General features: G+C 42.5%; 1 protein-coding gene across 4 annotated transcripts in view; it reads right to left on the bottom strand.

Annotated features, from left to right (window-relative positions):
- Positions 1-3808: 3808 nt before the first annotated feature.
- The window catches only part of LOC147423935 (zinc finger CCCH domain-containing protein 37-like), a 38591-nt gene continuing 26279 nt past the window's right edge, over positions 3809-16120 (bottom strand). For 3 of the 4 annotated variants that reach the window (XM_086502307.1, XM_086502308.1, XM_086502309.1), the window contains 8 exons: positions 6796-6858; positions 6366-6617; positions 6236-6273; positions 6079-6116; positions 5899-5996; positions 5708-5821; positions 5509-5622; positions 4683-5422 (listed from right to left, as the gene is read on the bottom strand). In XM_086502307.1, the coding sequence (XP_086358433.1) occupies positions 5261-5422; positions 5509-5622; positions 5708-5821; positions 5899-5996; positions 6079-6116; positions 6236-6273; positions 6366-6617; positions 6796-6858 (879 nt within the window). In that variant the 3' untranslated portion in view covers positions 4683-5260. Of the gene's footprint in view, positions 4264-4682; positions 5423-5508; positions 5623-5707; positions 5822-5898; positions 5997-6078; positions 6117-6235; positions 6274-6365; positions 6618-6795; positions 6859-16120 lie in introns of those variants that run through there. The other variant, XR_015186696.1, reaches the window with a different exon arrangement.

The raw sequence follows: 16120 nt of genomic DNA, 5'->3' as shown, positions 1-16120 counted from the left end.
AGAGTAGTAGTTTAGATTTTTTTAATTAAAAAAACTCTGAGTAAAGAGCATGTCAATAACATGGGTGTGTGTGCACGCATGCAAGATGAAACCATTCTCACACAAGTTACCCTAGCACATCAAAAAAGGGAGAGCAAAGAAGAACGGAGGAGAAAAAGGAAGCAACAATATTAAAACTTACAATTTCTATGATAATGGTGTATTATAAAGGAAAAATTACCAAAATACCCTTGAAATTTGTGAAAATTCACAAAATACTCCTCAAATTTAAAAAATTCCCAATATACCCCTCATTTTTTACCATAAGTTCCCAAAATGCCCTTCAATTTCTCCAAAATTCCCAAAGTAGTCCTCATAACCTCGCAAACAAATCTCTAGAAACTTTTTTTTTGCAACTCCCTATAGGAAGATTGGTTTCCCCTCAATAGAAGATGATAGTAGGATTTTGAATGGTATCATGGGCTCTTAAACTGAAATTGTTCATCATTTTCAAACAGATGCCGCCACTTATGAGCTCGTTGGTAAATAGTTTTGTCTGAAACACTTTTAAGATAGAACTTTATTGTCATAGAGATAAAAGAGTGCAAAAATTGGGGCAAGTCCATCCCAAAATGATACAAGGGCGTATTGGGCATTTTTGAAATTTGAGGAGTATTTTAACATCGTCCACCAATCACAATGGTATTTTGGTAATTTTCCCTATTATAAAAAGTACCAAATCTATGTGCGTCAATTACTCTTTCCCTCTTTTAACAGCAATCCTTAGGATAGTCCTTGTGTGTGACCACCTTGTTTGAGGGGAGGATTAATTCTAGACATATTTCTTGCGTCATTCTACCTTATGTTGAATTATCAAAAGTATCTCTATCAATCATCAAATGTCCGAGGCATACGTTCTCTTCTCTATGTGAATTCCCATTTGAAGCACGTACCCATGGTGAAAGTATATGAGTGTTTGCATCCCTAATGCCGTGTTCCACAATCCAAAAGCATCCCTACACAAGGGAAGGGGGAGGGGGGGCTAAGTGAATTGTCATTTTGTTTGAAAATCCTAATTACCTACCCATCTCCTATATAACGGGTCCATTGAATAAATTTTTTCAAAAATCCAACTTATGGTTTTCTCCTCACGTTATCAATGGCTCACTCTCTTTTCCACCCTCATCACTACACGTTGTGTTCTAGATACTAGCTCACAACTTTAAAGCTAAACCATAGCTTAAAAGGAGCTAGTTTAGACATGGATAGTAAACTTCAGCTCCAAAACTTTACCCATGTGATTAATCAATAAATTTTTTCAAAAATCCAACTTATGGTTTTCTCCTCACGTTATCAATGGCTCACTCTCTTTTCCACCCTCATCACTACACGTTGTGTTCTAGATACTAGCTCACAACTTTAAAGCTAAACCATAGCTTAAAAGGAGCTAGTTTAGACATGGATAGTAAACTTCAGCTCCAAAACTTTACCCATGTGATTAATCCACTCATAAAATAATAGTTTATAAAACTCAAGGAACTTGAATATATATGAACATTGCCTTTTTCTCACAATTTCTAGGATGACTACAACTAATTTTTTAGAAATAAACTTTACTACAAGCTAACTATAGGCTTTTGAATGCAAGAGACTTGAGGTGAAAATCAAGATGCAACTTTGCAATCAACAATGAAGATGGACTATGGTGAGATTGAAATAAGGATAGAGATGGAGAAGCAGGTAAAGATGAAAATTATAAATTGCACTTGAAAATGAGTAGTGGGTTACAGTCTCCATTCAATGGCAATGCTCATACAAAAGATTTGTAGTGGCCAAAGAATCCTATGTTGCAACCTGGCTATTGAAAATGATGATTAGACCAACTCCTTTCTTTTTACATTTGTGAAAACCTTTTTGGCCATAAGTATTTCCCTTAACTATCAGATAGGACTCCATTCTATAAAATGCTTGTATCAATTACAAAGATCATGTGGTTGCGTAGGTGACAATATCTAGCTATGGTAGTGGAAGTCCCTTAACTACATTAACCAAATTATTTGATAATGTCCTAAGTAGTTAGTTTATAGCAACTTCTTTTCTATGCCTTCTTGTATTTCATTTGCTCTCTTCTTCAAACATTTCTCATATAAAAGTGCATTGGCCATATGTATTGAAGCATGAACTACAGTATCATGGTAGTTCAAACTTCGCTACTTCATGATTACCTTCAGCAACTTCTTACAGTACTTCAAGCTCAATAAAAATAGCCCGTGTGGCCTTCTAATGCTTGGGATTCATCTCAGCCAATGCTAACGGAAATAGCCAACCTCAACAATGTCTGACAATGTAACTATGCCTACCCTTCAGAACTGAACATCACTCGTTTGCAAAGTTAGTTAGCCACTCATCCCCATACAAAACGCTTCAGCACTCGAGTTTGACAAACTGTGCTTCCAAGCTGAGCCCACACTCTACATGAAAATCATCCCAAGGATAGCAAGAGTACTTCATCTTTGGTTAATAGAGTACTAAATGGCAACCTTATACATACTCTGACACTATACTTGCTTGAGAGACTTGAGCAACAATTCTTTGCACCAAAAACCAACTTGATTCCAAATATCTTTTTTTGACGTGATTTGAAACAAGGCCTCTGGTTGTAAGCTGGCACTATTTCTCACTCCGATTGAAGAGAGAGAGAGAGAGAGAGAGAGAGAGAGAGAAGAAGATACACTATAGATTAAAGAGGAGAGAAAAGAATAAAAGGGTACGTACCTTCTAGAATTTGAAGGTCGCTCCATTGTACACGTACTGAAACGCCTTGGGCATACACCCTCCCTTTCTACCAAAAGGTAATGCCAACAAACCACTTACCGAAAAGCCACTAACACTCAAAGATGAAGGGGGGTGCATGCAAGTGCACCCCATCCAAACTACTAAAGCCATTAACAACATTGTATATAATTTAGCACAAAGAACCCAAAGAGCTACAATTGTCTTTGGCAACCATGACTTTGACCCACTTAATCTGCAGTTCCATGCTTTCACGTTTCCTTCATGTGGCCTTGTGGGTATTTTCTAGTTTCTGAACTCCTTCCAAAACACCCATACATTCCCCACTGCTATCAAGGCTGCCATTGCTACTTCCCTTAGGCAAATAATGGTGACGCTCTGAATAAGTAACACAAGTCATTAGAGGTTACAAATTTAATACCCCCTTTGATTTCACTTCACCTCAAGCTTATAATATTTACATCACGCAGTGATGGCATCATAAGGGATCTGCTTAATCTGCTCAGGTTGTGGTCTTAAGAGACCTTTCTGTCTCAAACGCATATACATACCCTTTCATCTGAAGTCATAGAGACCTTTCCATCTCAAAAGAATAGACATAGCCTTTCCTCTGCAATGGCTTTTCCATCTCAAAGGCATAGACATAGCCTTTCCTCTGCAATGGCTTCCCATATAATTGTCAAAAACCTAGGAAGCAAACACCTAACTAGAATCAAGGAGGTCAATGAGCCAGAGTGTTTGAGGCTACCTGTTGAATTGTCGATAACAGCGTCTCACATAGCTCTTTACACCAATGAACCTACCGATGAGCCAGGCCAAGAAACCCACTACCATCAAAAGCACATCCTGCTATTGCACAACTCACCATGCGGCTAGAGATATAGAGCCTCCAAAACTAAATGGTAAGAAATGGCTTATATGCAGTCCCTTCTGAAAAGAGCTAGCATTGTCGTCACATTTCAGTACTCCGCTGCTTACACATGCCAAAGTTCCCATGACCTTATTAGCAAGCATGCCCATGTTTTTTCTATAGGCAAGCCCAGAAGTAGCATATCATTCAAATTACATGGCATGGTCAGACTTACATTCGAGAAAATACATCTTGTTTTACTTCTGTTTCAAAAGTATGTTTTACTTGGGGCTTGCATGTGAAAAGAGAAGAGCTCGCAGTTTGTTTAGCAAGGTCATGAGAACCGTAGATTGGTCAGACTTGCATTCAACAAAACCAAGTCAATTTCAAAATGAGAGTCTTAAGCCATACACCTAAAGTCAAGCTAATACAAAACAAATGGCACTATTCTCAGCTTCTGAATCACAGAGGGTAAATACCATACCGAAGTAAAGAACCAAGGAGACACAGCACATGATTTGAAAGGGATAACCAAATGAGCATGCTTCCCCAAGGGCCCTCTCTCCAGCAGAGTGACGTTTGCCTTTCCATAAGCAAATTTGCAATCTGCAGAATGTCCTCTCATCCAGCCACTTCCTTTCCTGCTTGATACAAGAACGAGTACTATACATTGAGCAGATTTAAACACGTAAAGACGAGTAACATACACTGCACATGGCAAGTGCAAAAGGTGAGATCAAGCAGAAAGGGAGAAGAACCTGACGGACACAAAATTACTAAAAAAAATTAGAGGAATGTGCCAAAAGAGGAGGCACGACCGCTGTAAACCTAGAGAGTTTATTTATACTCTCTTTTCCTGCTATAACTCACTAACATAGAGAACTATTTTAAAATACGTATCCAAGTAGATAACATCGTCTGTGTGGTACCATGACAATACAGCAGAAGAGTACAAATCACACAATTTGAATAATGCCAAAATAATATGGTAGCCGTCTGCCAGTCATTATCAAGAGATAATTAACCTTAAAATAGCCTTTCAAAGGATTGAGGGCAAGAATTGACCAAAGTAAATCAAGCTAAATTTCAGCAACAGAGACAAAACATATATACAATAGTAATACACGTGTAGGCAACTCACACGACGAGGCTTGAAGATTTTTAATGCAGAATCTGCAGTGGAATTGGAGCCAGTAGGCAGCAGAGTTTTTCTTAGCATTCGCTGAACTGGACACAAAACACCCACCACAAACAAACCAAGAAATAGAGGAAAAAACCAGAATCAGAGTTTACATGGCCAGGCTGCCTCTTTCAATTTTTGCAGATGGACAAGGGGCCTGGAATTCCCCGTACGATGGATGACTAAAGTTACAATTTCCAAAATGTGAAGCAAAGAAGACAAGAAGACGAGGAGAGAAGAAAACGGGAGCAATACGGACAAAAGCAACCAGTTGATGAGAAAATTTGTCCCAAGTAAAACTAAGCTAGCACCTAACAAGCAAATGGTACAGGCCTACATTAGACTACCAATGCCGCACTAAAACTGATTGGAAACCCAGATTGGCTCACTTGTGTTCCACAAGAACCCTCCGCTGCTGGCTCGGGAAATCAAGACCTTCTAACTGCTCCTCCAGCCACTTACGTATTTGGTACAACCTCTCCTACTTCAGGTTGATCTGCTTTGCCGGCATTGGCTAGTGCTTTTGCAGCTGCTTCACCTGGTGGAGGATGATCGAACTTGCACGTCAAAGCATACTTGCAAGTACCTGTCTTCATATAGAAAGGACAGGCTTGCTCCCCCTGCCACACGCCAAAGTCAACTATGTGTGAGTAATGACAGTTAGTTACTTTCCTTGCCCTCACAACCTCAGCCCTGCAAAATTTACCTCACGCCGAGGAAACCCTGCAAGTGTGACCTTCATGGATGGCTCTTTTCGGTCTATAGGATGGTGGAATTTGCAACTGGCCGCAAACTTGCAAACACCTGTTTTCATATAGAACTGGAAAAAAAAAGCAGGCAGGTCAATGTTTATCCAAGAGAAAAAACACAGGGCTGGGCACTATGGAAATATTATGGCTCAATACCGAGCATGTTGTTTCACCGGGCCTTTGTGGATAGATTGATGGGGGAGTTAAGCTTGACAACCCAAGATCTGCTGGTGGTGGTGGCGGCAAGGCAAAACTGTAGTCTGGCATGGCCTGCAAAAGGAGCTAATGACATTACTAAACAGGGCAAACCAACAGCAGAAAAGTAAATCATGCATGAGAGAGCTTACCCCTGGGAAGAGGGAAAAACTTCCATACGGTGCTGCTGCAGTGAAGCCTCCTAACACAGGAGCAACTGTTGTTTGGCTCTGTTGAATTGCCACGCTTGCTGCAATAAATGAAAGTATTCTTTAGCTAAAAGGAACAATCTGCTCTTTTCAAAGTATCTGTGTCAGGCACGAGCACTTTACCAGGGTGATTGAAACGGCAGGCAGATCCAAACTTGCAGCTGGTAAAACCATCACACATTCAAGGTCAGCAATAATAATTGCTGCTAGCAAACTCCAATTATCAAGCTTCGGTTCTCAAAGGCATGCACATGCTTCAGAAAACAGTGTTGAGGTATACCTTCCGGTCTTCAGGTAAAACGAGCACTCCGCCTCTCCCTGCAGAGACCAAATAATAAAACCCCTCACTGATCCACCCACATTCACAAATATGGAACAAAAACTAGAATACAATTGCAAATTGGTTTCACCAGTCGTATAGGAAGCCCCTTGGCATTGAACGAAGTAGCAGGCTTGACAGCACCGGTTAATGCATCTCCATCTCCACCACTAGCTGCAGCTATTGGAGTCTTTGTAATAGTATCAGCCACACTTGACTTTGCAATGCCATTTGCACTTTCATTAGCTTTAGTCTCGGTACCAACAGCCCCCACCCCCTTGTTCTCAGGATGGTTGAACTTGCATTTAGACCCAAACTTACAAATCCCAGTTTTCATATAGAACTGCAACAGGATAATACATGAGATTAACAAGCTGGGACAAAAATAAGCTCACGCCTACCAGAAAAGCACAATAAACTCTGCAAGAGAACTCCAAAAAGATTGGTTTCAAAACAAAAATGTGTCACTTGGAAGAGGAAAAAATGTTGAGACAGCATAAACATATAGAATGTAAACTTACTGCACAGTCAGGCTCTCCTTCCCGCACTGGTAAAGCCTGTGTTTTTGGGGGAGTGGTCGACACCTGCAATATCACAAACTCCATACATGAAGACTGACTTATTGATTGTAGTGGCATCCAGTTACATGCAGTCAATTGCAGACAGACATATGTTTACAGCATAAATAAGGCACAGCAAACAAAAAAACAACAACAAACATATGTTCTCTCTGTTGTTCCCAGCATGTGGTGCATCAATTAGGTGGCCATGGTGATGTCTACACGTGGCTCTTGCCCAATGGTACGCGGCCCTTGCCCGACCATGTTTCATGGCTAATTTTTGGAGGGGATAAGCACCTCCCCCTGTGGGCCCTCTGGTGCGTCGAAAGGAGAAAAAACAAATTTTTAGCTTTTCACATCCCCCCAGCCCGTATCTCATGTGAGACTGTAAACTACATCATTAAAAGACAGGATCCTTGCTTTTAGTGTTCCACTTGCCCATATCTAATGTGGCATTGGCACCACTTCATGTCATTAGATTATGTTAGGGACGAGCAATAGCAACACATTCACAAGTTAAGCACCCCCCCCCCCCCATCCTCATTGTTACATTTTCTCGTTCTAGTCTACTGTCTAGCACAGAGACACATTGCTTGCCAATAATATACGTATAATGAAATAAAAACCTTTTAACTTGTGTATAGATCTATGTCACTATCTATTCAAGTAAGTTCATTATGGGGAGAATTTAAGCTGTGTACCTTACTTGTTGCACTGGTTACTACTTATGCATCACTAGACACATTAAGACCTACCAAAAAAAAGGGGAAAAAACAATATTCATTTCTTTATTACATTTGTTTTAAAAGTTAATAGAAAAAGAAACAAAACAACTTTCAAAAATGACATGAACGTCGTCAGGAACTCACATTGCACAAGGGCCTGTCTAACTCTACCCTGGGATGTGGGAAGGTCAAGTAAGAGAGGGTAGGAATTCTGAAGGATAACAATTCTAAACAAGGAACATTGAAGGAGCATCTTCCACGCAAATAGGAGATCAAGCTCAACAATAATGATGAGATAATTCTTTGCAAAAGCTAGCCTAAATTGTTGCAAGGTCTTGGGTGGATTGGGTGTGTGGCAATTAGGACACTCCAACGTTGCCTTTGAGGAATCCGACAACTCTAGCAAGCTTGGAATCTCTGGTACAATAATCATTCTTGAAAACGACATCACATAGTTGGAGAGGTTGCAAAGCCTTGAGACGATTCTTAACACCAAAAAAAAAGATAACAAACTTAATAGATTTTAAAAAAACCATTGTTGAAGACATCAATTTGTTGGAGGAACTACTAGTCTTGGGGCAAATCCTTAACGCCCAAAAAAGTCTCCAATTTGGTAGATCCGACATCCTTGAAAGGTTTACCGGTCAGGCATCACGAGAGGGAAACATAGAATAAGGTCCTATGGGGTTGGTTGATAGTACGTGGTGGAGGTAGCCACGGTGATCTCACAAATATACCATAGATAAGTGAGGAATTTAGAAATTACATAGTAGGGTTCCTGTTTTGCATAGTACGAAACACACCTCCCATCAATGGAGTTTTGTGGAGGAGATCAATAGAGATAGAAACAACTCAAGGAAAAACAATCTGAAAATGTGTACCAAGGCATCTAAGTAGTCGAATGTCAATGGAGCATATGGAAAAGGTGGAATAGGCCAAGCAATAACAGGAGTAGAATCCTATTGTTGAGTCAAAAGTATTCCCCTTCCACATATGGTGCTCATGTGATGGCATATTGTAATTCTCACACCAAATCCACTAGGTAGTGAAGAACATAGTAGAATATAAATCCAAGAATCTGGCAGCTTCAAAATACCTCATTGATCTTTTTAGGAACTTAAACGAGTTGTAACAAGCTTGATGACTTGGCAAACGTGCGGATAGTAGAGAACTTGGAGCAACCAATGAGAGAGAAAGTAGAAACCACAAAGTGGACCCAATGGACCCAAATTTCGGGATGGGGGCGCATAAAATTTGTCACAAATCAAGGCGGAAAACAGGAGAAGGTGCACAAACGTGATGATGTGGCATATTTTTATTGAGGCATCTTCATTTGGCACTAGTTTGAAAGCAGATGAGCTCACAGAATCAATTATCTACAACAATTGTCAAGCTACTAGAAAAAGGTAACTTTTGAAACTGTCACAAACTGCTAGCATGTCAAGCCACTGAAGACCCGGAGGGTTAAGGCGGGCTCCCCAATCCTAACCCTAGTCTATTGCAGATTTCAATCGACGGACCTAAACCCTAGAAGCAACAGAAGAAGAAGAAGTTCTCGCCAACTTACAATTTCTCGTCAAGACACCCAATTTTGAAAGAGTTCCCACCTGACTTATGGGACCCTGTTCCATGGGGCCCAAAATATTAAAGCAAGACCCACACACACACACTCAAAAAGTCTTGCCTATCCAGTTGAGGATGTGGCAGGGTTGTACGGACGACCCACAAATTAGTTGACAGGCTGACGACGTGGCAATTGTGTGAACGTCCGCGTTCCGTGTTATTGGCTGATGACGTGGCAATTGTACGGAATTTGCAGAGGTATTGGCCGAGCTGTAAAGTGTTGAAGCAATATAAAGAAATACGGAAAGGGACGCCAGGGTTTGGGGCCATTAATCTCGAAACTCCGACACTCCACGTCTCGTGTTTCATGCATCTCTATTACTTGTTTTGAAGTGCTTAAAGTTTGTTCCGTCTGTTCTTTTCTATTAGCACGTGGTGTCCTTCCCATTACACAGGTTTCAAAGCTCCAGTCGTGTGCTTTCCTGAAAGTATACCTTTACTACCAAGAACAAACAAAGTTTATGGATTTAGCAGAATACTACAGTGTCTTCTCGACGAGCTTCTCGACATACTTTCGTAGCATCCTCAACAAACTCTCTTGATGCTGCAAAGTTTCCAACAATTTTTGAACTACATGTTACCCCCTCTAATGCCCCAGGTGGTACCCACTCCTCCAACACCAAAAAGTGCAAGAGCCTCTAATCGGCAATCTTCTCTGTTCCAATTGGGGAAGTCTTTAGGAATATGGAGCATCCGTCTGACCCTGACCGAGTGCAACCGCCTCAGACGCCTCTACCACCCCCCCCCCCCCCCCCCCACTATAACAGACTTGGACACCCCAAGTCGTAAATTTAGCACGACACACGAGAAAATTACTTAAAACACTTCACAAACTTTATCACAATTCACTTGAGTCGACACGACCCAATGTAGTTCCGTGCCCAAAGGTATTGGCCCCAAAATCTAGCACCCCTTTCGGGTTTTTTTTTTTATTAATGCTTGAGCAAAGTACAAACACCAAGTGTCCTCTTTGATCAACTTGCTCGTCAACAAGTCTTAGTAGGAGAGTGACCTTAGTTGTCCACGTCATCAGTTTGTGACATACCCCTCTCCTAAAAGAACTGTAATCGCCCTCGATTACGCCTGCAAAATCAGACATATGCCATAATGTCACCAGGAGGTGTATTTTTCATGTTGCCTTCCGTAAATAAGTACTAGATATTTCTATTTATTTTTATCTTTACTTGTTTTCCCCGGAACCCTTGAAAAGGTGCAAGTGGACATTGCATGGCCAGTGTGAAACGGATGCGGCCAAATAGGTTTCTCACAACGGAAGTTTGGGTCGGTCAGTCTGGGACTGGTCGGGCCAATTAGCACTGAATTCTGACGAGTATGGAAGCCTGTGTGCACCAAATAAAGTCTGGGCCACTCGGAAAGTCACTTACAACTTTATAAGTCAGTGGGAACTAGAGAATTAACTCAAAAGGGGCAAACTCGACACATGGCGGCTCCAGGCAATTTTGCCACTTCCAGCATGAAGAGGGGGTGCCCAATTTGAGAGAGGAGGCTATTTTTTGAACACAAGTGACCTACTGTGTGTGTGTGTGTGTGTGAGTAGTGGGTGCAGGTCTACAGCTTTAATGGAAAGCTTGCCTTCTCCTCTGTCTCATGTAGCGCGATGACTTGCTCTCGTGCATCTCTCTCTCCCCTTTGGCACATATGGTAATGCCCCACTAGTTGGGCTACTCAGTTGAACATGTACAGTTCTGGGGGTTTATGCGCGTTTGCCAAGGCAAGAGCCTTCTGAACAGAAACCGGATTAGCTAATTGCTAATCCCCCACAGGTACGCACAGTTCCATCGCGAAAGATTGCAAGTTCGGAGAGTTTTCTCGCGTGAAAACTCATCCAATTCACTGGGGAACTGTCCCATTGCGTCCGGGAGCCCTTGGGACACGCGTAGGCGTGTTCGCTCCGCTAAAAACGATCCGAAACAGCGAATTACAGCCTACTGTGTTTTTCTGCAGGTTTAGGGTTTCGCACCTAAACTGCAAGGGAACCTTGGGGGAGCCTCGTGAGAGCCTTGGGATGTGTGTACAAGTTTTTGGGCACCCGGCAGTGAAAAACAGGGAATTACAGCCCGCTGAAATTCTGTGACAGCTCACCAAAAAGGTTCCAGATAGCGAGGGAATCCGTCCTAGACAAGTGCTTTTGACCTACAAGAGTTTTTGCGCCATTATGCTGCCAAAATCAGGTCGAAAACCTGCGTTTTCAGCCCTCGCCAGGTTTGGACAGCTTTGTGAAAGCTTGTGCGAAGTGGTTGGATCGTCTACCTTAATTTGAATAAAGAAATACCGAAAGGGGCGCCAGTCTTTGGGGCCTACAGGGTGTCGGTCTCGTGTGCGCAGTGACATTCTAGTCGCTGGACACAACTGTGTTCTCTTCCCTTCTCAGTGCTCTGTGTAAAGTTAACAGGTAATTGAAATAGTACCGCCCTCTAGGTTGTACAGGCTGGTTATATGGTTCCATCGACAGGATAGTCACTTTTTCTTCAAAAAGTGCAGCGTGTATTGTTGTGGGCGAAAGCAACATAGAGCTTGTCGTTATGGCAGAGAAGAGAGACCAAGTACCTGAAGAGGGATCTTCCTCACATGGCACGGAGAAAGTTCCTTCAACTCTTCAAGAAGAGGACAGGTTGTTTAGAACTCAACTGCGTTGCTGCATGGACATGTTTCAGCAAGTGGCTAACAACCCAAGGATGCAAGAGTTCTTACAGGCTCCGACACAGGGTTTTCAGCCTCCTACACAAGGCATGACTGAGCCGTTGCAAGAAAAGGAGATTTCCAATGCGCAGAGGACTCATGATGCTCGAGGGAAAGCCCATGTGGTTGAGCAACTAGCGGTGTCCAATGATCCAAAGCAACTTGCTTTAGCTGGACAGGAACCAATTGTGAATGGTCAAGGGAGTAATGAACACCCTATGCGTCAGACCCTTCCATTACCTAATACTTATCCTGGTTATTTTGGAGGTGGTTCGGTGTTTCAAGCTATGGCTGGACCTTCCACAGGTTATATGCCAGGGAATGTGTTCGGGACAATGCAAACAGGCATGGGTAACCCTATGTACGCGAACATGGGTGTCCAACCAGGTTTTCAGGGTGCCTATGGCCAGTTTCGAGTGCCTGAAACACAATTTGGTATGGCTGGTTTTTCGTAGCCATACGTACAAAATGCAGATATGACAGGGAAAACAGTTGATGCGAGTGCTGGAATGAACACTCATGGAGCACCACTGTTACAGGCACCCGTTTATGATAATGTGGCTCCTTTGAGTCAGCTAAAGGATTACAAGGAAGGTGGGCAGGGAGTGAAGTTTGAAACTTTCAGAGGAACTGAGGATCAATTGAAGGCTTTGACCTTCATAGAGCAGTTCGATGCAGCTTATGCTGGAGGAAACTTCATGGAATCTTCAAAGATACGCAAGGCTGCCACTTTCTTGAAAGGGAATGCGCTTCAATGGTGGACCGCATTGTTGAACCAGGGTCAAGCCCCAACAACGTGGGTCCAATTCAAACAGCTTTTTGCGCCTACATGGTTGACAAACACTTTTGAAGTGGATGTGATGACAGAATGACACGAGTTGAATGCTAAACAGTGTGCGAACTTCGAAGAGTACAATAAACAATTTTGGGCCGCACTGTTGCCAGTCACCTCTTACAGGTTTGTGCCATTGTCAGAACAGATTGAGAAGTACTGTTGCGGATTGCCCAAGAAAATCAGGGACTACTGCACAAAGACTACTGTCATGAATATGTTTCAGTTGATAGAGAATGCAAGAGTGGCCAGCAATCTGTCGAAGGGAGATTCCGATGGATTTAATAGCCACAAGAAAGGGTCCCAGGGCAAACAGTTTTCAGCCAAGGGCAATGTTGCAGCAAAGCCTTCTGAGCCTCCCACAAAGAAGCCCTCCACTGAAGAAGGTGATACGTCCAAGAAGCAGTCTAAGTCTTCTTCGGGACGAGGACAAGGACAAAAGAGGCATTTTTCTGGCAAAACTTTTGAAGAACGGAAAGCTCTTAGGGAGGCCAAGAAATGCTACATTTGTGAACAGGAAGGACATTTTGCAAATGAATGCCCACAGAAGAAGTCACAGGATAAGGATGACAAGTCAGACCATAAAGGGAAGAAGCCAAAGCCAAGTGCATGACTTGTTCCAGATTTGGTTGGAGACCAGCCAAACACAGATGCCACAGAGCTGTGCAGAGCTTGGGGCAAGGTTAGAGACCAGACAGTACTGGTTTTCTTTGATCCAGGAGCCCGTGCAAATTTCATATCACCAGAATTGGCATCAAAGTTGGGCATTCGTGCAGAGGAGATGGGTATGACAGGGGAAGCAGGTTTGGCATGCCCAAGTCATTCAGAGCCCGTTACTCCCATTTTGGGGAAGCTTCGTCTGCACATTCAGAGTTATGTCGATGCAGCCCAACAGAAAGAGATTATGAGTCAGGTCAACGAGCTTTTAGAGAAGGGGCTGAATCAGCCCAGTTCATCCCCTTTTTGTTCGCCTGTACTCTTAGTGCAAAAGAAGGATGGTTCATGGCGCATGTGCATTGACTATCGCGCCTTGAATAAGAATACCATTAAGAACAGGTTCCCCATACCGAGGATAGATGACATTCTTGATCGGCTTGAGGGAGCGTCATTGTTTACAAGAATAGACCTAAAGAGTGGGTACCATCAGATACGCATTAGGCCAGAAGATGTCCATAAGACTGCATTCAGGACAACATTTGGTCTCTATGAGTTTCTTGTCATGCCATTTGGTCTCACAAATGCTCCTGCCACGTTTAATAGAATGATGGACAGAATTTTTAGACCACATAGAAACTTCGTGGGTACCTTCTTTGATGACATGATTGTCTATTCGAAGTCAGAAGAGGAGCATAGGGATCACTTGACTGTAGTTTTTAATGAGTTACGTAAGAACAAGCTACTCATTAATGCGAAGAAGAGCGAATTCTTTTTGCAAGAGATTCACTTCCTTGGGCACATTGTTTCATAGGATGGGGTACGCATGGATCCTGCTAAAGTGGAAGCAATTAGGTCATGGCCAAACTTGAAGTCCGTACATGACATTCGAAGCTTTCTAGGCTTATGTTCCTACTACAAGAGGTTCATCCGAAATTTTGCTGAGATTGCTTCTCCACTCCATGCACTACAAGGAAAAGGAGTTACTTTCAAGTGGACAGCCAAGGAAATTTTAGCGTTCAAACACTTGAAAGAGAAGCTGACTTCAGATCTGGTAATCATTTTGCCAGATCTTTCAAAACCTTTTGTGGTTCAGTGTGATGTGTGTGGCCATAGTCTTGGTGCAGTCCTAATACAGAATGGCCGAGTGTAGTTGCATATGAGAGCAGAATTCTTTTGAAGACTGAAAGAAACTTGCAAGTCTATGAGAAAGAATTGCTGGCAGTAATTCATGCTCTCACTAGTTGGAAACACTATCTGCTAGGGGCTGATTTTGTTGTCCAAACGGATCATCAAACCTTGCGATATTTTCTCACACAGACTGTAACAAACTTGGACACTCCAAGTCAAGAATCAACCGCGACAGCACCAAATAACCACTTCAAAACAATTCACAGATCACAATAGATTTGCACTGGCCCGGCGGAGTTCCGTGCCTAGAGATATTGGCCCCAAAGACTGGCGCCCCTTTCGGTATTTCTTTTTGTATTAATCAATCACCAAAGTACAAGAGAGCGGTTAGGGTTTCACTCTCAGACTCTGCGTCCAGATGCTCTGAGAAGTGAGGCCCTCACCACTAATTTAAAGGTTACAAGGGATGCCCAAAAGCAGAGCCCCAAAAGCTTTTAAAATCAAAAGCATCAGTTCTCTCTCTCTCTTAGAGAGTCTTTTCTCTTTTTTTTTTTATAAAAAAAAAGCAAAAGCAAAATTCGCGTCGCTCATCATTTTCCAAAAAAAATATATATATATATATATATATATTTTTTAATAATCCGCCTCCGCGATTTCCGAAATTTAGGGTTTCTGGCAGAAATTAGGGTTTCTGCTGTCCGCCACGTCATCACTTTGTGACATACCCCCCTCTTGAAAGCATTGTAATCGACCGCGATTACGCCTGCAAAACCGACAAAAGCCATAAACCGTCTTAGCAGACACTGACTGTTAGTACCTACGTACTAGGAACACACATCTAGCACATGTACAAAATCGACAGTCACATCACACGACATCACAGGACATCACCAGACATCACAGGACATCACATGACATTCAACATTCATTCGGATCTTAGACCATGATTTATCGGCAATGTAGCTAGCAATCACATCTAGGTCCAATCGGGACCTCATCGATGTCCGATTGACTAACCCCTATTGCAACCATGTCTATTCGAGATCAATCAGACCAAAATGCTGCAGTCATTTCGGCTATCAGTTCCTGCACTCACAAGAAGTCAAGAACAAATCAGTATCATAATCAGGAATTCCATTTCATAAAGTCATCCAGCAGAATACTGTCAGCTCTCAGTATCCCTGAAGCTCAAAGAGACGTCAAACTTTAGTATCAAAATCGAGGCATCTGTTGACAAAGGAGTGGAGCGACTCCCCTCTTGTGCATCCCACTGCACCAGATCTTCGGCCAAGCTGAGTTTCTGGGTTCCGTTTGGAGTAGACTATGCTAAACCAAAACATCGAGGTAAAGTTTCACAATCTGAGGAGTATCTGCTAGGTCCTCCTCCTCCATCCACTTCGCATCAAGTGCAGGATAATTCTTGAACTTAACCAAGAACCGCCTTCGGACTTTACCCTTATTCTTCGTATCGTTATGTGCCAAAATCTGTTCAGGAACAAGGATCTCCTCGTTTTCTTCCACTTCGGGTTGCTCATCAGGCTCCCCATCATCAGGCACATCACCCTTAACAGGGTTCAAGAGACTCACATGCAATGCATTATGAATCCTCCAAGTATCTGGC

This window comes from Adiantum capillus-veneris, chromosome 26 (genome assembly GCF_014529385.1).
Source record: "Adiantum capillus-veneris isolate H3 chromosome 26, ASM1452938v2, whole genome shotgun sequence".
Lineage (NCBI taxonomy): Eukaryota > Viridiplantae > Streptophyta > Polypodiopsida > Polypodiales > Pteridaceae > Adiantum > Adiantum capillus-veneris.
Note: the sequence above shows the minus strand (reverse complement) of the source record. Positions and strands in the feature narration are given on the sequence as shown.